The 26,505-nt window shown below is 46.1% G+C and overlaps 1 protein-coding gene and 1 non-coding gene across 2 annotated transcripts in view; one reads left to right on the top strand and one right to left on the bottom strand.

The window, feature by feature from the left end:
• Positions 1 to 16,912, bottom strand: part of stg1 (stargazin-like protein) — a 76,237-nt gene extending 59,325 nt beyond the window's left edge. Inside the window, exon 1 of the mRNA XM_050173493.3 lies at positions 16,285 to 16,912. Within this exon, the coding sequence (XP_050029450.1) occupies positions 16,285 to 16,492 (208 nt within the window). The 5' untranslated portion in view covers positions 16,493 to 16,912. The remainder of the gene's footprint in view (positions 1 to 16,284) is intronic.
• On the top strand, positions 14,925 to 14,997 carry TRNAT-CGU (transfer RNA threonine (anticodon CGU)). Its single transcript has one exon. It is a non-coding gene; the product is annotated as a tRNA-Thr (tRNA).
• Positions 16,913 to 26,505: the final 9,593 nt, after the last annotated feature.

Genomic DNA, 26,505 nt, shown 5'->3' with positions numbered 1-26,505 from the left:
TGAGCATTGTGTTCTTAAATGTTTGTGGAACGTCGAAGTTACACAAGCCGTAAACTGTAAACTGTAACTAGTTCGGACTTTGACCTGTAGTATGTTCATACTTAATATATTACCGTAGTGGGGAAACCTGTTCAAAATCTTTATTTTTACCCTAAATGAATTTTTATTCTTATCGTTGGCGCATCTGTGACACTGTGGCTGTCGTTTCTTTATTGAAAGAAATCCGTTACTCGAATGTTTTTAGAATGTTCCCACGCATTCTGTTAAAGGTAACCTTGGAAGAGCTCGCATGACCGAAAGATGAATAGACAAATAAATAAAGCATAAAGCTGAGGTTACTTTGGCTTAGAGCGCACATGATACATTTTGTACACTTCATGTTAATTCCATGAAAATATCACTGTAGTATCTTCTTGTTAATAAAAGCAAGCTATGTACACGCGAACAAGGTATGATATTTCTCTTCAAATGAATGAGGAACCCACTAATGCACTTTGCCAGCAACAAGCGCACGGAACTTCGCGAGGTTTGTGAAGCATACAAGAAAATATTCTGTCCAGTTTGCTGGAGGCAGAATAATTTTTATTTAAGGCTTCTATTGATGAGGACGTCTCCGTTTACCAGACAACTCATGCATTGTATGTACGAAAAAAATGGCGTAAGTTTATAAAACGCAACTCGAGCGTTTAAAATGGAAGAAATCGCATGTGAGAGTTCAATAGATGACAAAAGGTCACTTTTTGTGTAATGTGCTGAAAGTACTTGAAACTCTCTGTTTAAACACTCCAAATTAGAGTCTGCGAGCTTTAAATATGCCAAAGCATATAGCGTTTGATTTAAATTACATGGTACTCCTATACTCAGCCTGAATAACGTAAACGTTGTTGTCCACATATTAAAAGTTTTATTAGCCTCATATTACTTGCACAGAGTTCCTCAATATAGCATTACCGTTAGTCAACAGACTGTCGTGTCTAGTTGTTTTGTTTACTATTTTAAATATTACTATTGTAAACAGAAGCACCTACTTAAGATATAAATTACCATCACTCAACAAAGCATCATGTCTAGCTTTTTTTAATATGTTAAATATTACCGTTATAAACGAAAACACTCGTTAAAATGGAAATTACACGTCCCCAAGCATGGAAATAATAAAAGAGCTCAAGCCAAATGAGCCCGTTAAGGGGTACGAAAATAGCTGGGAGTGTCAGATGACAACGCTAAAACGGAGACATGGTTATTGATCCCTAACTACGTGCGACGGCTTGAATCTCTTACGAGGACGTTATCACGTACCGCCACATGCGAGGGCTTGTTTAGTTCAGCGAGAGAAACAGCACCACATTACCGACACATCTGCCGACAAAATTAAATACGAAACTAGAAGCTGCAATAATTATTATTTTATTCATTGAAAAAGAACCGCCAACTTGAGAAAGGATGATCAGAAAGATCGATATATTAAAGATACTGATGTGTTCCAGGGTCCTTATTTTTCTTTCTCTTTTTTTCCCGCATACAACTACAATAAGGTTCAAGAGGGGCGCACTTTGGGCAGGTTGGTCCGACATGTTTAAAGAGGAAAAAAACCCCGACATCGGACTGGGCGTGACGTCCTGTCCTGTCCACTCCTTCGTCACGTCCGGTCAGAAGTCGCGGTTCTTTTCCCCTTTAAATTACAACAAGGAACGAGTTGTCGCAAGCCGTTGTGGAATGGCGTAAGACTGAGAATTTTTAGGTGTTCTGCCTTAATGTGCTTTAAGAAGAGGAGAGGAAAGAGAGAAGGAAAAGCAGTGAGTTAAGCTAGTGTATAAACTGGCTGTCTGTCTGTGCTGGGGTTAGGAGGTAAAATGAATTATAGGCCATGCACCACGCCTGTTAGTGTACAGACTCGACGGGTACTCGACGTGGCCACGTGTACTCATTTTCAGTTACACAATGTTTGCATATTTTTTCGAAGCGCATTCGTCAAATAACATGTCATTGAAGTATGTATTTTGAACCAAAACCCACGGGGGCAATTTTTTTTCTTTGTTAGTGGTGTGCTCCCTCGTCCCCCACGTGCAATAATATGCCTAAAGGGCACTGCCTGCTTTCCGTAACAAACAAACAAACAAGCAAGCAAGCAAACAAACAAACAAACAAGCAAACGAACATATAAACAAACAAATAAACAAACAAACAAACAAACAAACAAACTAACTAACTAACTAACTAACTAACTAACTAACTAACCAACTAACTAACCATTCTGGCTGTGTTTTGCTCGCCTGAATATAGCATCTCAAACACTCCGACTTTATCTAAGTTCATGTTACACGAGCGCCTAATGATAGCGCAGCATTTCTTCAAGACTCAGCGCCAATTATTCTTATTCGAGCTTTCTGCAATTGTCTGAATAGCGTTGGTCCAACCCGCCGTGGTTGCTAAGTGGCTATGGTGTTGGGCTGCTGAGCACGAGGTCGCGGGATCGAATCCCGGCCCCGGCGGCCGCATTTCGATGGGGGCGAAATGTGAAAACACCCGTGTGCTTAGATTTAGGTGCACGTTAAAGAACCCCAGGTGGTCGAAATTTCCGGAGTCCCCCACTACGGCGTGCCTCATAATCAGAAAGTGGTTTTGGCACGTAAAACCCCATAATTTAATTTTAATATTTAGCGTTGGTCCTAAAATCAGTGACAAAGGTAAGAACGCCGCTTGTAGAACGTCGCTCTTTGTCTTGTGTCTACCGTTTGTGCATTCAAATTCGGCGCACTATAGAAGCCACGTCTCAGGCCTCAGCGAGGATGAACATAGAAATATTTGAGAAAATTCACGCAACATAAGGAACAAATTAGTAGAAAAGGAAACCACATGCGAAAATAACACTTGTGCTGATGACACACGCAAAACATTTTAGAATAGGTATTCCAGTCACCTCGAAGTCAGGCTGGAACACACTCAGCAAACAAGTTATTCACCTTCTTCATATGTTTTTTTTTTTGTTCTTACGGGAAAAAACAAGTTCTTGTAGTAGTTCTGCAGACGTTGGCGCCATTAACCTTTCCGTAGTTTAACCTGTCCTTTTACCAGTAGACGGTTGCGTTTCAATTTTTGCGTGGTTGTGTTTCTTTGTTGTAGTCGACCATGGTTCCGATACTAACATGATGTGTTGTGTAGCAACATGTCGTCTATTTTCTGCATGCTATATTAACGTTTACTTGTTATTCTGTACTACGCCCCTTTAAAAACCGAACTTTTGTCAGCCATTCAGTTGCGCTTTGTTTTCGTTTTTAATAATTAGCATGGCAATGCCTTTTTTTCTGACCATCTGTTATGGATGGATGTTATGAGCATCCCCTTTGGGTTGCGCCACGGTGGGTTGCGCCACCAAGCTCTTGCTATTATACTGCCTAATACACACACACAAAAAAAAAAAAACGCCAGCAGACCAACCTTAATGCGTGTTGTGAATGTGATGATACCTTAGCCCAACATTCGTTGTGTATTCTGCGCTGTGGTTCAAAAGTGTAATGCGTACAAAGGCGGCTGCCACGCACGTAGCAGGCACGATAGCATGTACCACCGCTTGGGAGGCTGCTACACGTAGCCCCGTGTGGCAGTCCTGGGATTAATCGCGTGATTAACTGCCTTCTTGTTTTTCCTGTCCCATGTGTTTTTCAACGGGCTGTCTTCTCACGTGTACAGTACATGGTTTCGAAGGCATACAATTATTCGCTGGGAAAAAAAAGCGTTTTCCTTAAGCAGATATCCTCATGAGAGGAGATCATACAACATCTCAATCGTGCGATGATGGTGAACTCTGGTGGAGGCAGGGTGTCTACCAAGTTGACATTTTTAAATTCCCCGAGTTTTCCAGGTTTTCCCTGACTGCCTTTGCGTAATTCCCCGAGTGACACAGAACATTATTTTATGTCAAGACAGGCTGACACCGTGTCGCCTAATGCTGCCACTCTAGTAAGCTTGTTAAAAGATACAGTTTGAATAGTAAGGGCTAGTGTTTATTTTATTTATAATGGAAAACTGAAGGGAGTGGTTAGTAAAATGTCACAGCGAATAAAATATCTTCGAAAAAAAATAGTAACACCCATTGCAAATCTAGTCAAACATTTCCAAATACGAATAAAAGAGATGCATACAGAAGCAAATATTTTCGTAAATTAGCTGTTTCTATCAACTGATAGCAAGCTCATTGGTATTAGACGCGAACTTTGTCACAAGTGAGATTCTCTCAGCAGCTGGAAAGTCAACCTCATCAGTCCTGACATACTCTTAACGCACGCACGATGCCTCAGTGTTGCGTTTCACTGCTTTAAAGAGTTTATTTTAGTTTGGATGAGGGTCGCCTGCATCTCGGCGTCAGCCAACACTTTGCTTTTTGAGTTCAAACTCCTTCAAAGAAGCGGCGGCACAGTTCCTTTCCCGATCATTCCTCAATGTGACGGTCCTTTCTGTTCTCGCCTTCGTTCTGACACGCGTTTGCCCCATGGACCATCTGAAGCATCCTCTTGGTCAGTTTTACAGTCAACGTCCAATTTTTCAGACTCTCTAGGGGCAGCGGAAAAGACCGAAAAGTCGGGTGAAGTGCAAAAAAATAAATGTATGTCTTTTGCTGCCCTTAAGGGCTCAAATCGCCACAGGCACGTCCGAAAAAGATCTGAAGGCCTGCCAGTACACTTATTAAATATACCGGTGTTCGCACGGTGACAGGAGGAGGCGGGTGCAAGCGTGTATAATTAAGGAATACGTACTGTGTCCCGTGATAATTGCCCCTTTCCACGCTGGTTGAGCTTCACTGCAATACTTAACGTATGCTTCACCACGTAACATTTTGTGGTGAGGCGAAGCTGCCTTTCGGAAACCGGCTATATACAACGCCCCGTGCTTTCTAAGGTTCGAAGCCAATCGCTAGGATTACAGAGGCGGAGTCGGTGCCATTGCTAACAGTGGCGCATTCCTTCAACGAAAAACACGGTACCTAACGGCAAGAACCTTAATAGCGAAGGCCGAACCAGCTAGGCCTCGCGTTGCCGCGGTGGTGGGTACGGCTGCCAGCGGATTTGCGTACGAGAGCGCCGGTTCGAGGTGGCGAGGGAACGAAAGCGGCGGTGTTGGTTTTTATTAATGCCATTTCGGATCTGCGGTCGCGGCAAAAAAGTCTGGAAAATCAGACGGCGAAGGGTTCTTGCGTCCTAAATTTCAGACGTACCTATACATTGGCTCTATGAGGTACGTGGTGCCGCGAAGCCGTCCGCATTATCGGGCATGTCCCAAAAATCGGGCGTCCAGAAAATCTGTCGTTGACTGTACACTGGTAACTCCTCCAGCCTACGACGTGGCTTCAAAGACAATTCGTTACCATTCCTCTCTTTTACTCGAGCGAGCATTAGGACGACTTTCGTTCAATTCAATAATATGACAGCTAATTTTCCCTGACAGAAGCACAAATTTTATGAGTTTTCCCTGAGTATTTCTAGACTATTCAATATTCCTGAGGATATCCGGTTTTCCCGGTTGGTAGGCACCCTGGGAGGAGATAGCTGCGCAGAGTTAAGGATGAGTAGCAAAGCGATATCATGCAAAATTTCATCACAAAGAACCGGGGAAAGTATTGCGTAATTCATAAGGCAAAGTTAATCATCAATAACGTCGACGTCATAGAGGCGCCTTACGTGGACGAAAATTTAACACGTTAATGAATAATTTTCTATCCGTACAAGAAAACTTTGCACTGCAGCCTTATCTTATAATTTGTGAGCTATACTGTTACGTAGAGTACTTAGAAGGCAGTAGCTGGTTGGCACTCATTAAGCAACACAGCACAAAAGCGCAGGTTCCAGGCTAGCTCAAGCGTTCAGTCACACCACCATCATTGTCGTCTTTATAACTCCTTGAGAGACAGGCGTTTCGTGATGGTTTTGAGTAACCGTGAAATAATCGATATTCCGAAAAGGAACACAGTACCATTCTCTATTCGACTCACATTAGGCTAGAGCATTTCATACTTGATGTCCAATGATACCCGTTTACGATGCAGTACACTGGTTCACTGACCTTAGGGGCGCAACACCCCCAGAAAGTGGCGAACTCGCAGCCGTCTCAGGTGTGCGTTGTTCAATTAGCTGATATAAAGTATTTCATAACTGAGGTTTTTTAGCGCACGAAAAGGGACGAAAGACAGTGGCAAGACGCGGACACAGCGCGTCTTGTCACTGTCTTTCGTCCCTTTTCGTGCGCTAAAAAACCTCAGTTATGGAATACCAACACGCCCTAACCTACACTCTATAAAGTACTTGTCTGCTCATTGTGCATTTATTCTCAAGGAAGATTTCTTTTAAAGCAAAGCTTTCTTTGCCAACCAGCTGGGGACGCTCGAATCTCTTGCCTCCCCTTTGGTTGTTTTCCCCGCAAACTCTCGTGTCTTTTGGAATTCGGCTTCTCCGCCAGAACGTGCGGCAACGCAAGTCGGTGTAGTTGCATAGTGCGATGAGAGATCACCGGCATAATGTAGTACGAAGACAGAATTATACAGAAGAGACACAGAACACGTCACAGCCGCTGTGACGTGCTCTGTGTCTCTTCTGTGTAATGGTGTCTTCGCGCTACATTATGTCGGTGAGCAAACAACAACTAGTCCAACAACAAGTCCTTCTACGACGAAAGATGGCGCGACTGTTACGGTGCTAGTAAGGTGCCTTTATGTGCGCTCTCCGCTAGCATCCAGGCACTCCAAGTGCTAGTAATGTCACTAGAATAAGTAACAGTGATTATTATAATGATTATAGTGCTAATTTATAGGCATCCCTTTGAAACGAGGCGGTGACAAATAGTCACCTAGCCTGTATGAGGTAATCAGGTTGCTAGACATGCTTTTCATTCTAGCATCGTTGTATACATTTCCTTAACATATCTTTCTCTTCTTCAAAACTTATTTACCTACCCTCTACCGCTATCTATCCATGTAACAGGTCTTGCGACAGGTCGTGTCACCATGGCAGAGATGCCAGCTTCAATGCTCAGATCAATCCGAGCCACACGGAGGCGTTGCTGGTCTCTGTTTCAGAAAAATTTCGCATAGAAAGGAAAGTCAGAGACAACGCAGCAAAGAACAATGCCCGAGAGAACGCGAAACGATGCGACAAAGTCGCAGTAAATCCTTTCACACACCAAGTGTCTCACAGTCTAAAAAAAAAGATCGGACAGCACGCAGGCGTCAGAGTGGTGTTTTCCTTTCCGCACAAGTTGTGTGCATTTGCGAAAAGGAACTTTCACGACGCATACAAAAGAAAGTCCAGCGTCGTATGGATAAATTGGAAGATAAGCGATGGAAAACATTCTGTCAGTCGCTTGATCCCCGAAAATCGCTCTCGCACATGTGGAGAACGGTTAGGTGTATTCGCTCATCTCCGTATCAAAGGAAGCCCTTTGCTGCTCTGGCCCTCTACCAACTCCGCTCAGAACTTCAAGTGGCTGAAGAGTTCTGTGCACGGGTTGCTGGGTCCGTGGCCATCAATACTGACGTAGCATTAAATGACATCCCTGAGGCACGTGTACCAGAAATGAACGTGCTATTTTCACTCGAAGAGCTCGATGCGGCGTTGGCGACCTGCAGGCATTCTTCGTCACCAGGACCTGATGGCATCACGTATGCTGCCCTATGCCACCTTGGACGCGACGCACGTGATGAGCTGCTGAACTACTACAATGAGTCTTGGCAGAACGGCGCCGTTCCTAAACAATGGAAATCGAGCCGCTTGATCCCCATTCTGAAACCCGGAAAATCACCGCTTGAGATCTCATCATATCGTCCGATTGCGCTTTCGAGCTGCGTCGGCAAAGTGATGGAAAGAATGATTCTTGCTCGATTGGTATGGTACTTAGACCGATTCAACATCTATCCGGATGCCATGACAGGCTTTCGTCGAGGCCGCTCGTCCATCGACAACGTCATTGACATCGTAACCTGGGTCCAAAATTAAGAAAGCCTCAAGCGCCTATTTGCTGCACTTTTTCTAGATATAAAAGGAGCATATGACAACGTCTCCCATGAGGCCATACTTGCGGCTGTTGGAGTTGGTGGCCGGATATATCAATGGATTCGGGACTATTTGACTGAGAGGCGCTTTTTCTTACAGACCGAAGACGGCCCAACTTCAGACCATTACACCTACCGTGGTGCGCCGCAGGGTGGAATGTTGAGCCCTATTTTGTTCAACCTCCTCCTGGTAGGACTAGCGGAGTACCTACCACAGACAGTTCATGCCTCAATATACGCCGACGACATTTGCATCTGGGCCTCTGCGGTGACTCGCCCTCAGCTAAGAGCCAGGCTTCAGCGAGCGGCAACCATGACGGCGTCTTATCTTCGAGAACAAGGCCTCAGTGTGTCTTCTGAAAAGTGCGCATTACTTGGTTTTACGCGCAAACAAATGTCATTGTATCATGTTTCCATCAATGGTCAAGCTGTATCCTATGTTAAGACGCATCGCTTTCTGGGCGTCATCATTGACCTCAACTCTCGTGGAGCCCTCACTGCGTCTATCCGAAGAAGTAGTCGCCATTGCTCAGGTCTTCAAATTTCTCTGCGGGAAAAACTGGGGTACACCAGTCCATTCTATGATGCAGCTGTACAGGGTATTGTTTCTCGGACTCCTACGTTACAATCTACCAGTGTTGTCAAATGCGTGCAAGACGAACTTTCGCGCCTTGGAGAGCATACAAGGTCAAGCCCTACGCACGTGTTTAGGGCTGCCTCGGTGCACCTCAACAGCAGCAACGATTGCCATCGCGGGAGTCCATATAATCCAGACACATGTAGCTGTCGACTCTCTCAGGGCGCACATTCGCCATCTGTCAAGGATCCCCGGCCATCATTTGGCGTCCCTATTAGCCGAGAGACCTCAAGCGACCTTTTCACGAGTGATTAGCGCTTATCAAAAGTGCATACCGACATCTTTTACGCGGCCAAGCCTTCATCTCCCGTATGGTGCCTGCGACAGCGTCAAGTGAATTTTGCTATTCCTGGAATTACAAAAAAGTCCAATCATCCAGCGCCGGCTCTGAAGCAACTTACGCTCCTATACTGCACCAGACGTATCATGACCACATTCATATATATACCGATGGTTCGACCTCACCTACCAGCTCAACTGCCGCGTTCGTCGTTCCAGCTAGGTAGGTTAGAGTTAGATTCATGGCCTCGCATATCGCAGCTACAAAAGGCCACAAAAGCTCTGCTGCGATATTTGAAGGCAACTGGATTGAGTCAGCGTCTGTGATCCGAACTGAGTGACCGAACGATATACCCAGTAGACTTTCTCTTCTTCTTTTAATCTTTCCGTCCCCTTTTCCCTTTCCCCAGTGTAGGGTAGCCAACCGGGCTCAGTCCTGGTTAACCTCCCTACCTTTCCTTTATCATTTGCTCTCTCTCTCTCAAATTGTCACACATGACTACATCTACGTCGGCAGAACTTGCAGCTCTCCATGCCGCTATGACGTACATCACCGAACAGCCAACAGAGAAGTGGGTCGTATTTTGTGATTCTAAGGCAGCTCTTCACAGTATAAAATCTGCGTAACATCACAGAACATACGAGCAGATATCTGACATCAGGGAAGTGCACCACCAAGCTCTGGAAAGAGGACACCACATTATATTTCAATGGATTCCTGCTCACTGTGGAATCGTCGGCAACAACCTAGCTGACAAGGCTGCCCGGTGTGCCCACGAAGATACCAAGACGCGTCCAACACCTTTGGCGAGATCGGACGCTGCCAGGGAACTTCGCCTACTTGCACGCAAGAAGTCACAAGACCTCTGGATTTCAAGTGCCTTCAATTGCAGATTACGCAAGCTGAACCCCACGCTACAGCTACAACTACCATCTAGCCTTTCCCGCGGCGAAACAACCTTGCTGTGCCGCTTGTGGCTGGGAGTGGCGTTCACGAACACATACTCCTACCGTATGGGAATGGCCGAGAGCCCGATGTGCGACTCCTGTGGGTGCGAGGAAACCATCGAGCACCTATTGTGTACCTGCCCTCGCTACGATGTCCAACGCCTCTCTCTGCGGGCAACTTTACAGCGACTAGACTCGAGACCGATCACCGAGTCAAACATACTCGGACCGTGGCCACACCCGTCACTGGCTCGAAAAGCGATTCGTGCACTAGTGCAGTACTTGAAGTGCACCGGTTTAAGAGACCGTTTATAGTGTCCTTGTGTATGGTGTCCCTCCTACACGTACTCACTGCTTACTCTCTCCCTTCCTTCCTCTTTCTGTTCCCCTTTCCCCCACTCCCAGTGTAGGTTAGCAAACCGGATGCTGTACTGGTTGACCTCCCTGCCTTTCCTATCCCTGTTTTCTCTCTTCTCTTTCTCTCTCCCATCAAAAAAAGAAAAGAACAAACAGAAGGAGGTGTGCAAGGTTAAGCAGCGGAACCGCTACGTGGTTTGTGCGAGCGAGATGGTTTACAGAATCCCTTTGTATTGTGGCGCCTGCTACGTTGGTCAAACTGCCAACAACGTACGGAACAAGAAAGACGGTTTGTCTATACATTGTAACACATGAGCTGGTGCCCTAGTGTGGTAATTTATAAGCAAGATGATGTTAGCACATGAGTCATAATCGAATGAAACGGGAGGAGTGTGAATGTGTCAGTAAGCCTTCTGTGTCATTATCTGAAAAGGAACTGACTTTCTTGGAAGGCGTTGTATCGTGTGATAGACATTTGCGGTGATTTTGTTAGTCTGCATGCTACTTGATATCCTATTTTCTGGTTCATCTGCTCATACACATTAATGGTGAAAGTGTTGTTTACACATGTGGCGGTTTTACCTCCCTTCTCTTGTGATACTGCTTTCTAGCAACGTGTATAAAAACATTTTTTCCGCATTAAACGCAGTTGGAAGCAAGCGTCTGTCTTCTTTTGCACTGCTACTATTAGGTGTTGGATCTGCGTAGTTCTTATGGTGCCTTATGAGCCTTTCCTTCAGAAATGGACCGCTTACGAGTTGAGAATTAGAACTGGCTGATTTCTGAGCACAATAACTTACATAAACCTAAATGTTTGTTTTTCGTATTTTACTAAATAGAAATATAGATTTAAGCTACATGGACAAGTCCCACATCCTATAGTAAACTTAAAACCTCATTTACCAACCGAACTTTCCTCATTCCTCTGCAGTAAATCTTCTACCACTTTCATCAAAGACATAAAAATTAAAGGTTCTTAGCAGCTCTCACGGTTACTTTCTCTCTCTTTTCAAAACATCAGTCTTTCTATCAGTGCAAGATTAGTAAGCCAGAAATAATAGTGGTGTGATAATATTCGAAACTTCGAATATTCTATTCGAATGGGTTAGTATTCTATTCAATTGGAAAGACACTTTTACTATTCGAAATATTCAAATCCCCCCAAAATTATGTTTTCAGTTTTATGTTAGCTTCGTCGAAACCTAATGTTGTTATGCGGCGAAGCATACAAAATGTATTGGGGTGAAACATATGCGCTATGCAGTGAAGCATATCAAAATTAAGAAGGGGTACTTTCACGGGACCCCTGTCGGTGTTTATGGCTACCCGACACGGTCAGTGCCAGTAACCACACTGTGCTGCTTCTTGATGCATCTGAACAACACCAGGCGCAACGTGGAAAAAATCTGTTTGATATTAATCTTACTTAGCGCCTAAAGACACGGTTTCAAACTGCAAATTTAGTCGACTAGGAAGCTTGTCAATGTTTTGGAACTTCGTTCTAAAGTAGCTGACCACCACCAGGATGCTTCAATGGCAGACTGGATTAAAAAAAAAGTAAAACCAATTCCACGCAGTGAATGCTGTCAAAACAGCGAAGCTGGTGGTCGTTTTCTCAAGTTTGAACTCGTGTTTAGCTCGATTTTTCTTGAAAGTCTTTTGTCTCGTTGTCGTCATTTTGCTAGGTTCGAGCTTCGGTTCTGGACTGCGCAAAATCTTCAGTTGCATGAGCTTGTGACCAAGCCAGTCTATCACACATCTTGCAGCTGTGGCATCACACACGGTCGAGGAATTCTCTCTTGAACCGTACATCGACAGCCTGCGTTGGAGGAATCTCTCTGCGTCGACGTCTCTGCTCGGCCTCCTTCTCTCGAAGTTGGGGGTTAGCCTGCCTCTGTGCGCACTTGGCTTGGCTTGCCTTTTATTTAAAGTGGGCGTTGGCTTGCCTCCACCTGCGCTTGGTTAGCGCTTCCCGTTCTCTATCCTCGGCGGTAGCAGCTTCCCTCTATTGGCGCTTTGCTTGCGCTTCTTGCTCTCGAAGCTCGGGATTTGCGCGACATCGGCGCTGCCGCTCGCGCCGAGCGGAATCCATGGGGCGAAAGGGCGCGCCGGCGAAGCACCTGCTCCTATACCCCTCTCCTCCCCCCTCCCCCGGCACGCGCTGCGCCCCTCTGCGTGACACCGGACGACGGACGGCGAAGGCTCGACTCAGAACATCTCCGCCATTAAAAACCTGGCTTTGCAAGGAGCAGTGAAAATTTCAACACCGAGGAACCCAGATATGTCCTCAACGACGAAATCTTCTGAAGAGGCTCCTTCCACGTCAGCGCTGTGGAAATACTTTGATAAGGTCATCAACCAGCGGCAATTTTAACTTAATTGTGGCAACGATTTTCACTGCCGCAAGCACCGGTTGCAAGATATGTGCATGTTGAAATTTCGGGTCGAGTAAAGGTTCATGCGAATGGTGATGTAAGCACAGTGCCAACTGTTGGCTCGGCTTGCGAAGAGATATCTGTGGATACCAGACACCGGTGTGTCCAGCGAGCAGCTATTTTCGGTGTCTTAAGGAATTGTGACACGCAGGAGGATGTCGCCGCTCCCCGATCATTCTTTCCTTCACCACAACATTAAATGACCGTAGTTTATGATGCTCTCAAGAAAAAGGGTTGTACTAGAGTATCTTGTTGCTCACGAAGCATAACTTCCCTGTATGTTATTTCAGGTGCAATAAACTTGCTTTTGTTTTTCGTACCTCAGGTTGATGAAAAGAACTTGCACTTTTCCAAAACTAGTATTATGTTTATTCGAAAAAGACTGGATTCGATCCGCACTCAGTTTTATTTATTCAAATTCGCTTTGAAATTGATTATATGAAATTCGCACACCCCTCAGAAGAAAGGCACGGTGACACCACCTTGAAGTTTGCGTGTCAGCTGCCAGAGACGTCACGAAACTTAACAGCGTTTGTTGCGACGCATTTTTTCCTCTCTAAGCAAGTGTCACTATGTTCTATTGGAATAAAAAACTCAACTTGTCAAATTTTGAAGACGTTTCTGACACACACACACACACACACACACACACACACACACACACACACACACACACACACACACACACACACACGCACGCACGCACGCACACACACACACACACACACACACACACACACACACAAACAGACTACAACACTTTAACATTCGTGACGTCAGACTGACGCAACGGCGCCGCTGTTCAGCGCGAAATTTATAAAGCAAAACTGGGAACTTCATTTTCATCCCTAGTAATCGACCTCTGCCGCTAGATAGCTTTATCGAATAATATGTCTATCTTACCTGGCTCTATGTTGTTTCTTTAGTGTCTCTTTGGAAAGCACACATAGCACACATATATTCAGCAGACATATTTATTCGGTTTTTATGTGGCATAGTTCTGTGGTTGAACTTAGTACTTGTCACGATTGACTCGGCGTGTGGTGAATTGCAAGTTCAATTTAGTTCGTCTTCACCGCATAATATTACCGATAAATTGTGCAAATATCGCCCAATTCATAAGAAGTTTTCACTCGTCGCTCACTTGCTGCCCATTTAGCACAATTTCCACTCGTAACCGACATCTCGATGAAACGTGATCTGCTTTCCCTTCTTAACTATCTTTGTTTAGTCTTCAAAAGCGATATAGTTTAGAAATATTCTGCCTGAATGGCACGTTCAAATGTCCTCCCTTACTCAATTTGAGTCAATGCTGTGTTTATTATGATCAGAAAATATGTCGACAATTCAGGTTATGTTTCACTTATGTCATACTGATGGAGCGGGATTAACCGTAATCCATAGCGATAACGTTTTATAAATTTGCCCAAAGCTATTAAGAAAAATACATCGGAACACTTGTGGAAAACCATGTGGACTTTTAAAGCAGCTAACTTCTCCCGTTTTGTTTATGTGTGCATACTTCTCTAATGGTTCATGCGTGATTTGTCTATCCCTTGTGCGCTTGTTCTAGCGCTACAATCATTTTCCGGGTTTGTTTATTTATGCGTTCAGTCTGTAGCGATTCCAGCGAAGGATTGACAGTATCTTCAAATAAAAAAACAAAGCAAAAGAAACTACTCACTTTGTTTATGTTGTGGAAGAATCTGTAAAATAGAAAATTACACTGAAAGTACGTTAACCGAATGTGTACATGGTAAGCGGGACAAGTAGACAGGTGGAGACGTCGAACACTCTCTATGGTCATGCCCAAGCTACGGCGGTGAACGGGACGCCAGTCTTGAGAACTTACGAAAGGAAGAGCTTTCGCATGCGTGCACGCAAGACCTTGTGTTTCCAGAAGAGTACGCCATAGCGCGCGAAGAAAGGTTCACACCTTCTTTTCTGCATTTCTGAGAGACACTGGTTTGGTGGACACGTGGTGGCATGCACCGGTGACCCTGCAAGAAGAGACGCTCAGGCAGAGACGTTGCCGGCCTCGATGACCAGATTCCACCCGCCTGTTGACTAAAATTCACCGCCAATTCCACAAGGGGAGGGGGAAACGTTTAGCGGTAAGCTATCGTAACTAACTGCCACATCGTGTTGAATAGCAACGGAGGGTGGCTGCAGACGACAACACTTCAACGATTTCCGTAACGCACTGTGCATTATATAATCGAGCTACCGCGCTGCGGTAGCTCAATTGGTTAGAGCATCGCACTCGTAATGCGAAGACGTGGGATCGTTCCCCACCTGCGGCAAGTTGTTTCTTCATCCGCTTTCATCGCCATTAATTTATCGTTTCTTTAATGAAATTAGTAAGCAGAAGTAATTCCCCGTATGTTTTCCTTGGTGTCTTTGTTTGTGGGCTTCTCATGATATGATTAATAAAAATCGGGCCCCTTGGTTAACCACCTTTCTTATTATTCAATATTAGGTTGAATTTGGAAGACGTTACCCAGATACTTGAAAGTGTTTAGCCCTTATCTCAAGGAAGAGAGTCTTTTGGACCATCTAGAACCGTTTCGGGTTATTGAAGACCAATTATACATTGGCGCAACAGGGGCTCGAGTGAACGCTACGCAATTATAAGGCAGCAAAATTTGATCAACTAAAGACAACGACTATCACGGATTGTAGTGATCTTATTCCCAATGGAGGGGGAAAAACACCTGCGCTAAACAAGGTAGTGCGGTACTGAAAAATTCACAGTTGTCATAAAAAGAATATAAGCAAAGAAGTCGACCATGGACCAGGTTGAACTTTCTTTACAGCAGACGCAATGCGCATGATGTCCAACGATGACCAAGGAGCTAGTGCTCAAAAAGCAGTTGTTCGGTAAAAAAAAAAGCGGATCAGAATGTTAGCCCGTAAATACGCGAGAATGCGTTCCGAGAAACATATTTCACGCGTCCAAACGTGAAACACTCCAATGCTCGGAGTTCTATGGCGACCAAGAGACGTAGGAGTGGATGATGAGCGATATATCATTTACTGTCTCCATTCCCGCACCTGCCCACCGAACTTTACCGTGTCTGCAACACGGTCAAAAGGAGCAACGTGGGTCGCAATCGTGGAGCATTCTAATCGGTAACCGCAAAAGAAAAAAAACGAAGGCCACTAAACCACTAAACTGTATCTGAGAGCGAATGCGCAGACGGGCACACCTCTCATGCACCAGCGCCGTTTTGTTGCAAAAGGAAAAAAAAAAAAGAACGAAGCCTCAGTAAAAAAAAAAGGGCAGATTCTGCTTGCCATGGTGTGCGCAGAGAAACAGGTATATACCTCGGCAAGAGGGCGCAACCCGCACATGCAGCGATTCCTTCGGCGGCCGTAAAGGTGCGGGGAAAGGCCGTACGAGTACGCCCCACCGTAAAGCCTGACCCGGTTCTCGGGATTCGAAAGCGGGAACGACGGGAGAGTTCTGGGGAAGAAGGGATCCTGAAGAAGAGAGGTAGGGGGCGGAGAGAAGGCACCGCTGGGAGTGAGACGGGGGAGAGGAGGTCGAAGAGAAGTGAGAGAGGGCCAGAGAGAGGCCATTCGCTCACGTTCGTTGAAGCAGATCTTCCAGAGCCCGGACACGGTGTTCTTGGCGAGCTGCTCGCGGTCCCCGGAGCCGTTGTAGCTCGGGTTCGGCATGAGCTCGGTGCTGTGCAGCCAGCTGTTGGAGCAGAGCGCGATGGCGTTCGCCACGAGAGAGGCCAGCGCCGACGCGGGCGTCAGCACCCGCAGCGCGCGCACGCTGATCCGAGACATGGCGGCCGGCGGCGATCCCGCTCCCCCGCCGCTGCCGAAGGGGGGACGGCCATGCAGGCTGCCTGGCCAGGCGGCGGCGCCCGCGAACGGCTCGGCGAGCACGCTACCCGTCGAGCTGCCTCGTCGCCAGCGGCCGCCGCGGGCGGGCGGCAGCGGTGCAGCCGCGGCCGCCGCGAGGCTGCAGCGCCGAACATCCACCGCCGAAACAGCGCAGTCCGTCCCCGCGCCACGCGCCGCCACCGCGCCGCGTCCTGCGACGCCCCACGAGCTGCTGCTGCTGCTGCTGCTTCGACGCCGCCGCCGCCGCTGGTCGCTGCCGGTGACGGTGGAGCCGCGCCGGCTCGCAAGCGGCCGCCGCTAGCCGCCGCTCACGCCGCGGAGGAGAGTCGACGGCGGCGCCACCGCAGCCATCGAGGTTTCGATCGCGGCCGCTTGCGAAACGCGCCGCCGCCCCGCGCGGTTAAAGTCGCCCGTCGATATCTGGCGCCCTGGCTGGGCCCGGAGATGAGGGGTTAGAGATACTCGTGTCACCTGTCGGCGGTTCAGGAAACCGGTAATTTGACACCCTGCGCAGGCAGGACGTCGGGGTAGTTGCAGACGGAAAGGGTTATTGAAAGCCACTCGCACGAGTTCATCTCCGTGAGAATGCTTTCGGGGCGCAACAATGAGGTGAGAGCGAGTAGATTCGAAATAAGAGTCCACGCAAACTTATCCCATAGAAATGAAGCGCGACTAGCCGTTTCTCCGCTCACAGGGAGCGCAGACGGCTGCTAGCTCCCAAAAGATACTGATATCTGCGGCCTGGTTAAGAAGAACAGTTTCTCTTCTGTTTCACGATGCGAGAACTAACTATTCGGCCACCTCTAGAGGGCCTCCGTCTCACCTTTAGGGTGGAAAGAACCACGCCGACTGCCTCTTCCCTTCCTGTCCCGCTGCCCCTGCTTTCTCCCTGGTGCTGCTCTTCGTCCATCAACGCCGCGCACGCGGTCGGCTCAATGCATCGGCTGCGTCGGATGTGCGAAAGACTGCCTCCCGCTGAGTGTGGGGATAAAGAGTGGCGGTGGCTGACGTAGTCGAGTGAAGTTAGACAGTTTAGAGTGCCGCAACTTAATCGCCGTAAAACCGCGAGCACTTGACGCATGAATTGCACCACCGGTGCAGACCAAGTGCCGGATGCAGGGGTGATAAACTGAGCTTTGAAACGTGCACACCGTGAAAGCACTGGTTCTCTTCAACTCGGGGTCTGTGAAGATTAACGAGTGCCTGGATATGAACCGCTATCCAATTTCATGCCGTTTTGGTTAGGCGAGAGCTGTTAACTAGGAATGGCGAACAGACAACTCACAAAGTTAGGTCAAGCTTGGTGCATCGATGACCGGACCTAACGTATCCGGAAACGAAGTACAGCCGGTGAAAAAGGGCTTGCTTTCCAACACACGGAAACACACAAGCACTGACGTTTTTATTATCTTCTATCTCGAAAGGATTACGACTGCAGGCAGGATGTAAATCCCGTAAATCTAGTGGCTGACGTGATAGAGCTTCTGAATGCAACCTAAAGTATGAGAAGCGGAGCGCTTGAATCTCACCAGTAGCGACTTACCTGGAGAGACTGTCTTGACATTTGTTAACTTCGATTAAGGATTATCTTATCACCTAAAGTTGTGGTTTTGGCTAGATCTTCTTTCGTCATCTCCGGTGATTGCATTCCGTGCGCGGCTTTCCTTTAGGCGCCGTTGTGGAGTCTTCAGCTATTAGCTGAAACTGCCCTTCCAAGGATGAAGTCGTTCTCAAAAGCTCCCTCCTAAGATATGCTAATATATGCTTCATTTTTACTTAAAAACCTACGCCCGGAGATACTCAGGTTGGTCGACGCCTCGAACCTCGTGCATTGCAGAAATCGCGCAGCACCTCTGTTTCTGTAAATCACGTTTCACTGCAGTAACACTGACACTAAGGAGAAGCACGTTAAAGATGCGACGGGTGTACTGTAGCATAAATCATCTGGCTTTCACTGTTTCCTCGGTTAATGATAATTTCTCTCTAACTTTCTTGTGAACTCATGGCCAGTCACGTGAACATAGATTAGCTCTTTTCTCGCCCCCTTTTCCATCATTCTGCCACGAGAGACAACAACGCCAGCAGAAGGTGTAACAGTTGGGTTACGCGCAAGATAGGGTGGAAATGTCCCAAGCAGCTGTATCCGGACCAATCTGCCACACTTCTAAATAGACTTAAATTTATTGCCTCGCCGAATGCAATACACACAAAACGTCTTTAATTTCAAGAAATCAACTCCGAATTGCCTACGACGTTATGATGTACAAGGTGCGAGGAAGAATTGAAAAGCAGTAAAGAGTAAACAGCCCCCCCCCTTCCACACACACACAAATTGACTGAAAAGAATGAAAGATTGTAAAAGAAAGGAAGGTAATAAGAAAAATTAATGACTGAATGAATTAATTGTAGCAAGCTGCACATATGAACCAGTTGGCGACTTGTCATAGCGAAGAAACAGCACAGTGAATGAGTGCATGAATGAATGAACGCAGCAAGAAATGCAAAGGAAGACATAGCAGTAAATGAATGAACAATAAAATAAAAGAAGTGAATGAATGAGTGAAAGAACTGCAAAAATGAACGGCTGAACAGTACAGAGACGGAAAGAAAAAAGATAGAAAAATATAATACAGGAAAAAGAAAGAAAGAGTAGAAAGAAAGCAAGACGCTCCTGAAGACGATGGGGACCGCTGTTTTTGGAACGTCCTTATCGGCGGCCCCGGCATAGCGAGCGCTCGCTCGTGGCCTTGTTCGATGTTTCGAGCGATGTCGGCCAGCACGCGCCCTAAGCGGAATCATTAAGGCTGGCCAGCATCGATTGTGACGGCCGAACGCTGTCTTGCACGCTGATAAGCGAAAACGCTTTGCCTTCGTCGCTCGATGTCCATGGGGGTACCGGTGTGTTTTACTTTTACCGCTACCTGCGTGTTTCCTTTCCTGAACGAATCTTGCAATGCTTCGTTTTATCGACGCCGCTACCCTTCGCACGCCCGGAAAGTTTTCAGTGACTTCTCGGTACGGGTTTGCCATAGGGTTATAATTACCATATCACTACGCATGCATTGTATGAACTACGATTAGTCCGCGATTCAGTTTATTTTAAGCCTAAACCATTTTCCTTTAAGCTTAGGTCAGTAACACTGGCGCCATTTGTCTTCATTGGTTCTGCTACTTGAGAGATGAAATGTCAAACCTATTTACCTTAGCAAAGCAGTTTCATATTCAGAAGGGTAATTTTATAAATTGACGTATGCTTCCAGTACGATTCTTAGAAAATTGGTATAAATGTGATCTATCTCGGGCGTAGTTTTCGTAAAAATCATACGGTACACATATATATATATATATATATATATATATATATATATATATATATATATATATATATATATATATATGAGAGACATGAGAAAGGCAGGGAGGCTAACCAGGAAATAGATATCCAGTTTACTACCCTGCACTGGGGAAGGGGGAAGAGGATACAGAAACATTTTAAAAGATGCTGAACGAGACTAGAAGGACCATCTTTAGATTTACACTGATGGCTAGACAATTGTGAACGAATCTGCAGGAGCTGTGATCTCTTCCGAAAACGTTGTGACCATTCCATTCAAAACCTCTCACCGAACAACGTCGACTGCTACCGAGCTTGCTGCACTTCCCAGCGCACTTCGTATGATCCATGAAGTTCTACCACGGAGATGGAGCATATTCACCGATTCAAAGGCAGCCCTGCATAGTTTGCTATCCGCTCTACGTCGTGGACCACAAGACTAACTTCTGCTGGAAATAAGGCAGCTATATCATCAGCTAGCAGAGAAACATGACATGACACACAACATGACATCACTTTATAGTGGCTCACAGGCGACTGCAGCATCATGGGCACCGAAAACGCTGATAAAGCTGCTAGGAAGGCTGACGAAGATGCCGTGAAGGAACCCATCCCGCTAGCTATAACTGACACAGCAACAAAGCTTCGCAAACTAGCGCGTGGTGCCACACGATTCATATGGAACATGCCAGGTTTCCGACTGAATCCATCTCTCCGACTACGCATTTCATCTGAACTATCCCGAATCGAGACAACTGTTATCCGCCGACTGTGGCTTGTAGTGTCTTTCACGAATGCATTTTCTTGCCACATCGAAAAGTTGCGTCAGCGAGGAGACAATGGAACATGTGTTGTTGTCTTCGCTATAGCTCTCAGAGACAGTCACTCGTGACGGCGTTGGCACGCCTCGACGACCGGCCGCTCTCTGAGCCGACGATCTTGGAGTGCCGGCCATCTTCACACCAGAAGGCGATGAAGGCGCTACTGAGGTGTGTGTGTGTGTGTGTGTGTGTGTGTGTGTGTGTGTGTGTGTGTGTGTGTGTGTGTGTGTGTGTGTGTGTGTGTGTGTGTGTGTGTGTGTGTGTGTGTGTGTGTGTGTGTGTGTGTGTGTGTGTGTGTGTGTGTCCTTTTTTTCCCTTCTCCCACTCTTTCCATGCGTGTACACATAGAAATTAGACCGTGCACGAAACATTTCAATAGTGCCGTGTGAACACCAAACAACAATTTGGTCACTTACCTGTATTAGGCACATAACAAGTACCAGCCCTAGACTGCGTTCGACAAAAGGACCACATGCTGCCTCTTTCCTCGCTTTCATACGCTCGAAAGTAATGGTGACTATAGTGACAGTGCCGACTTAAGCTGACTTCTATTTAGCTCGAGTGCCACCATCAGATGCTGATTAGTACTTCAGTTGAGCAATTTATCAGCTAATAAGCTAGTAGTCCCCAGCTCTTTCTAATGCAAAAGGTTACGCACCTGCAGTTCCTTATTTTAGTAATTATCTACCATTATTGCTATCAAACATAGTCTATCTCTTGCATACTTGCCAAGCAGAAAAGACCAGAGTAAAAATTTTCAAATAAACCAAAACATTTTCGAAATGTTCAGTCACCTAGACCACTGTAGAAATTTTTCTTATCAATACCACGTTGACCGTTAACTGAACAAAACGCGGCGTTCAACTGTTTATTTTTCGTTACAAACTTCTATTGATCCTTTTCGCGCCGATCCCCTGGGGGACTCACGTTGGGGACTCATCCTGGGGAATCACGCTGTTGACTTGACCACTGCTTGCCTCAACTACTCCGTTGCGTCCGTGTTTACAATGGATGTGCGCGACGCCAGTTCACCCTAGCAAACCTTTGTTTCGGGAGATATCGTAGATGGTGACTGCGTGGACAACACGAAACTTTGGCCACAGCTTCAGAGAACATGCAAAAGAGCTGTAGGAGCTGATTAAGCAATGTCCAAACGGCGAGAGCTGCGTATATGGTGCTTGTTCTAAAAGTGGGGCTGAATATGCATTTCAAGCCATCCCAACTCTCCTATCATGAAGTGAATCAAGATTAGTGCGTTTTCCGCTTCGTTCTTTATTTGGAAAATATTTTAAAACAGCGGCTTGTCACGTTTCTGAGTTAGTAAGCTTCCTCGATGTGGTCATTATGTGATCGTTTTGTGCCTAATCGCTCAGTTCCGATAGATTTGTCCTTGCTGCGCACAAGGTTTGATACGTAGCTATCTTGTACACTATAATACCTTGTAGCAAAGATGTATTATCCCTAGCAACTCCCTTACTCTTGTGGACCGCCGCAAAACATTCAGTTTCAACCATCGGTGTAGCCCTTCATTTATTGTGCGCATATATTGCGCGTATATTCTAGTGTACGTCCATTCACTTATTGACACGTTGGCGATAGAGTGGGCGTAAGTTTCCGTGCCAGTTGGGGCAGATGTGTGTTGATACTGTGCACGAAACTTACTATGACAGGAAGCGGTGCTACTCCCTTTGTTGTTGTTTAACGAGCGGTACTCACTCTTGCTGACGTTCCGGGGCTGCCGCTCTTTCTTTGAAGGTCAGCGATACAACGCTGGCGGATAAGCAAATTTCTGTATCTTCGAGCAAAGCCGTACATCTCAAAGTGCCGGTAACACGTACGGACAGCTGCACCAGCGATCCGTGAACTTGGCCGCAGCTTCATTTCATTCCTTAATATGCCAGTCATTATATTTGCTGCCAAACACTGCACACGTCTTCAATCCACATGATTCAGTGCAACATGACAGTACGTTAGCGAAAGCTCGGCTGCATTTCCGACAGCTGATCGCACAGAGACAAGGCGGAAGCGGTAGTGGTTTCGTATTCGTGCGCTGTCGCCGAGGCGACGTATGGCGCGCCGCCGAAAGCGCCATCTCGTTTCTCTAGAGCAAACTGCTCCGCGAAAAGGGTCAATATAATATGCAACTGAAAGAAGCCTTTGAGTGGTTCACATACGCTAACAGAAAAAGTTCATTTCGTGGCATGTAGTTGTTTTTCTTGCTTCTGTTTTCACGTTATCGTCCCATGGTACACGCACGCTTGTCAATTACGTTAACTTATACATAATAGATAACGTTAATTACGTAATTATTTGGGAACGATTGTTATTTTGCTGCAGCATTCGGCCAGTAACTCTCTCATGACCCCTACAATTAACCCATGGCCCTCAGTCCCTTGCAGCTTCGAAGCACCTGACGAAGGCGGTGGTCAGACCTGCGACGCGGCAGAGGGTGTTAAGAATCTCTGAATCTGGACAGGCCCCCAGTAGGAACTGAACCTGGCAATGTTCAACAAGCGAACCCTCTCGAGTGAGGCTAGCTTAGCAGTACTCTTTGAGGAACTACAAGACATTGTTTGGGATATCATTGGCCTTAGTGAGGTTAGAAGGACTGGTGAGGCTTATACAGTGCTGACTAACGGTCACGTCCTCTGTTATAGAGGGCTCCCAGATAAGAAGCAATACGGGGTAGGATTCCTAATTCATAAGGACATAGCGGGCAACATAGATGAATTCTACAGCCTTAATGAGAGGGTAACAGTAGTCGTAATAAAGCTGTAGAGGAGTTATAAAGGTAGTACAAGTCTACGCTCCAACCTCTAGTCACGATGATGAAGAAATAGAAAAAATTTATAAAGATGTTGAATTCGCGATGAGAAAAGCAAACTAAGCATACTGTATAGTCATGGGCGACTTCAATACAAAATTGAGGGGAAAACAAGTTGGTGAACACGCAATTGGCAACTACGGCTTCGACTCTAGGAGCGCTAGAGGAGAGATGCTGGCAGAATTCCGGAAATTATAGGCTCCGAATAATGAATGCCTTCTTCCGGAAGCGTAGCAACAGGAAGTGGACCGGGAAAATCCCTAATAGAGAAACAAGAAATGAAATAGACTTCATACTCTCTGCCGATACCAGCATAGTGCTAGACGTAGAAGTGTTGGCTAGGGTAAAGTGCTGTGATCATACGTTAGTGGGGCCTAGGATTTCCCTCAATATGAAGAGAGAAAGAGTAAAATTAGTCAAGAAGAAACAGGTCAACCTAGACGCAGCAAGGATAAAAGCAGACCAATTCAGGCTAGTGCTTGCAAGCAAATATGCAGCTTTATAACAGATATATGAAGATGACATAGTGGTAATGAATGAAACTGTAACTAGGCTGGCTTCAGCAACTGAAGTGGGAGGTAAGGCACCAAGGCAACCAGTACATAAGCTCTCCTCAGTAACGAAACACCTAATAAAGAGACAACAAATAATGAAAGTGTACAACTCAAGCGATCAGACAGAACTCGTGGAACGGAACTGTCAAAACTGATCAACAAGGTGAAAGTAAGGGATATACGAAATTATAACGTGAGAAAGACTGAGGAAGCAGTAAAAAATGGACGCAGCATGAAATCAGTGAGAAGAAAATTTCGAATAGGACAAGCAAAGATGTATGCACTGAAAGATAAGCAGGGTAATATAATCAGCAATTTCGAAGATATAGTAAAAGCAGCAGTGGAATTCTATACTGACCTGTACAGTACCCAGAGCGACCACGCTACCTTCATTCGAAGCAGTAGTAATGAACAGGATACAGAGGTTCCTTCTGTAGCTAGTGATGAAGTTAGAAGGGCCTTGCAAGACATGACCCGGGGAAAAGTGGCAAGAGAACATAGAATAACAGTCGATTTAATCAAGTATGGAGATGACATGCTTGAAAAGCTTGCGGCCCTTTACGCAATGCCTCACGACTTCCAGTTTACCAGAGAACTGGAAGAATGCCAACATTATACTAATTCACAAGAAGGGAGACATCAAAGAATTGAAAAATTATAGGCTTATTAGCTTGCTTTCAGTATGCTATAAAATATTCACCAAGACAATTTTCAATAGAATAAGGGCAACACTTGACTTCAGTAAAGACAACAGGCTGGCTTCAGGAAGGGTTATTCTACAATGGATCCCGTCCACGTCATCAATAAGGTAATCGAAAAATCTGCCGAGTACAATCAATCTCGCTATATGGCTTAATGGATTATGAAAATTAACGTATTTGATTCAGCAGAGATACCAGCATTCATAGAGGCATTACGTAATCGAGGAGTACAGGAGGCATACGTGAATATCCTAGAAAATATCTACAAGGATTTCACAGCTACCTTGGTTCTCCACAAGAAAAGCTGAACGTTACCTATCAAGAAAGGTGTCAGGCAAGGAGACACAATCTCTCCGATGCTATTTTCTACGCTATCCCTCCCCTGCATGGGTGGAAGAAATATTAAAGCTAATAAACTGGGAAGGCTGAGTGAGGACCAACGGTGAATACCTCAGCAACCTTCGCTTTGCGGATGCCATTGCCGTTTTTAGCAACACTGGGTATGAATTACAACAAATGATTGAGGAATTTAACAGAGACAGTGTAAGAGCGGGGTTTTAGATTAATATGGCAGGACACAAAGATAATGTTCAATAGCCTGGCAAGGGAACAGGAGTTCATGATCGCCAGTCAGCATCTAGAGTTTGTAAAGGAGTATACGTCTATCTATGTCAATTACTCACAAGGGACCGTGATCATGAGAAGGAAACTTGCAGAAGATTAAAAATGGGTTGCGGTGAATACGGCAGACATTGCCAGATACTGACTGGAGGCTTACCGCTATCATTGAAAAGAGACGTTTACAATCACCGCATTCTACCCGTGCTAATGCAGAAACTTGGAGGTTGACAATGAAGCTGGAGAGCAAGTTAAGGACCGAGCAAGGAGCGATGGAGCGAAAAATGTTAGGCGTAACCTTAAGAGACAGTAAGAGAGCGGTGTGCATCAAAGAGCAAACCGGAATAGCCGATATTCTAATTGACATTAACATAAAAAATATTGGAGGGCGCCTAAGCTTCACCTTTAAGAGTAGAACGCGATAACATTCAAAGATCCCTGACTGCTTCTCACGCTTCCCAGCAACTGGAGCGTATGTAACCGTAATGTTTACCGGGAAACGCTGGCCGCGAACGCTATACACGAAGGCGTGGACTGTGGGAGAAACGCGGCCTCTTGCGTGGGCCACGATGCGACGGAGGCGAGCGCCAGCTGGAGGTATTTCAAGGAACCGGGCGCACCGCTCCATGGCCCTTAAGACACCCGCGTACCGGCGCGCGCAAATGGCGGACGCCGCGGCTGGTCTGTGAATGGTAGAAACGCTGAAAAAGGGGTTTCTTTGAGTTTTCGCATAACAGAATTATATTTCCTCGTATAGTCAAATTACAATCCGAGAGCTATCATGTCTGTAGGTTATGTGTAAGTCACAGTTTGCAATTTTTCGACGTATTTTAGCTTGAGAAATTCAATTAGTTCAGTAATTCTCTTGCGTCACATGGAGGGCCTAGGTGTGGGTGGTCCGGAAATCTTTATGCCGAAACGACGCCGGACACCGACGACGGATTTTCTGCGACACGGAATCCTTAACGCCATCGCGTTAAAGCTTCAGCTGGGCAGGCCATGTAATGCGTAGAATAGATAACCGACTGAGCATTAGAGTTACAGAATGGGTGCCAAGAGAAGGGACGCGCAGTCAAGGACGACAGAAAACTAGGTAGGGTG

Source organism: Dermacentor andersoni, chromosome 8, assembly GCF_023375885.2.
Source record: "Dermacentor andersoni chromosome 8, qqDerAnde1_hic_scaffold, whole genome shotgun sequence".
Lineage (NCBI taxonomy): Eukaryota > Metazoa > Arthropoda > Arachnida > Ixodida > Ixodidae > Dermacentor > Dermacentor andersoni.
The sequence above is the reverse complement of the archived record's forward strand: the minus strand, read 5'-3'. Positions and strand labels throughout refer to the sequence as shown.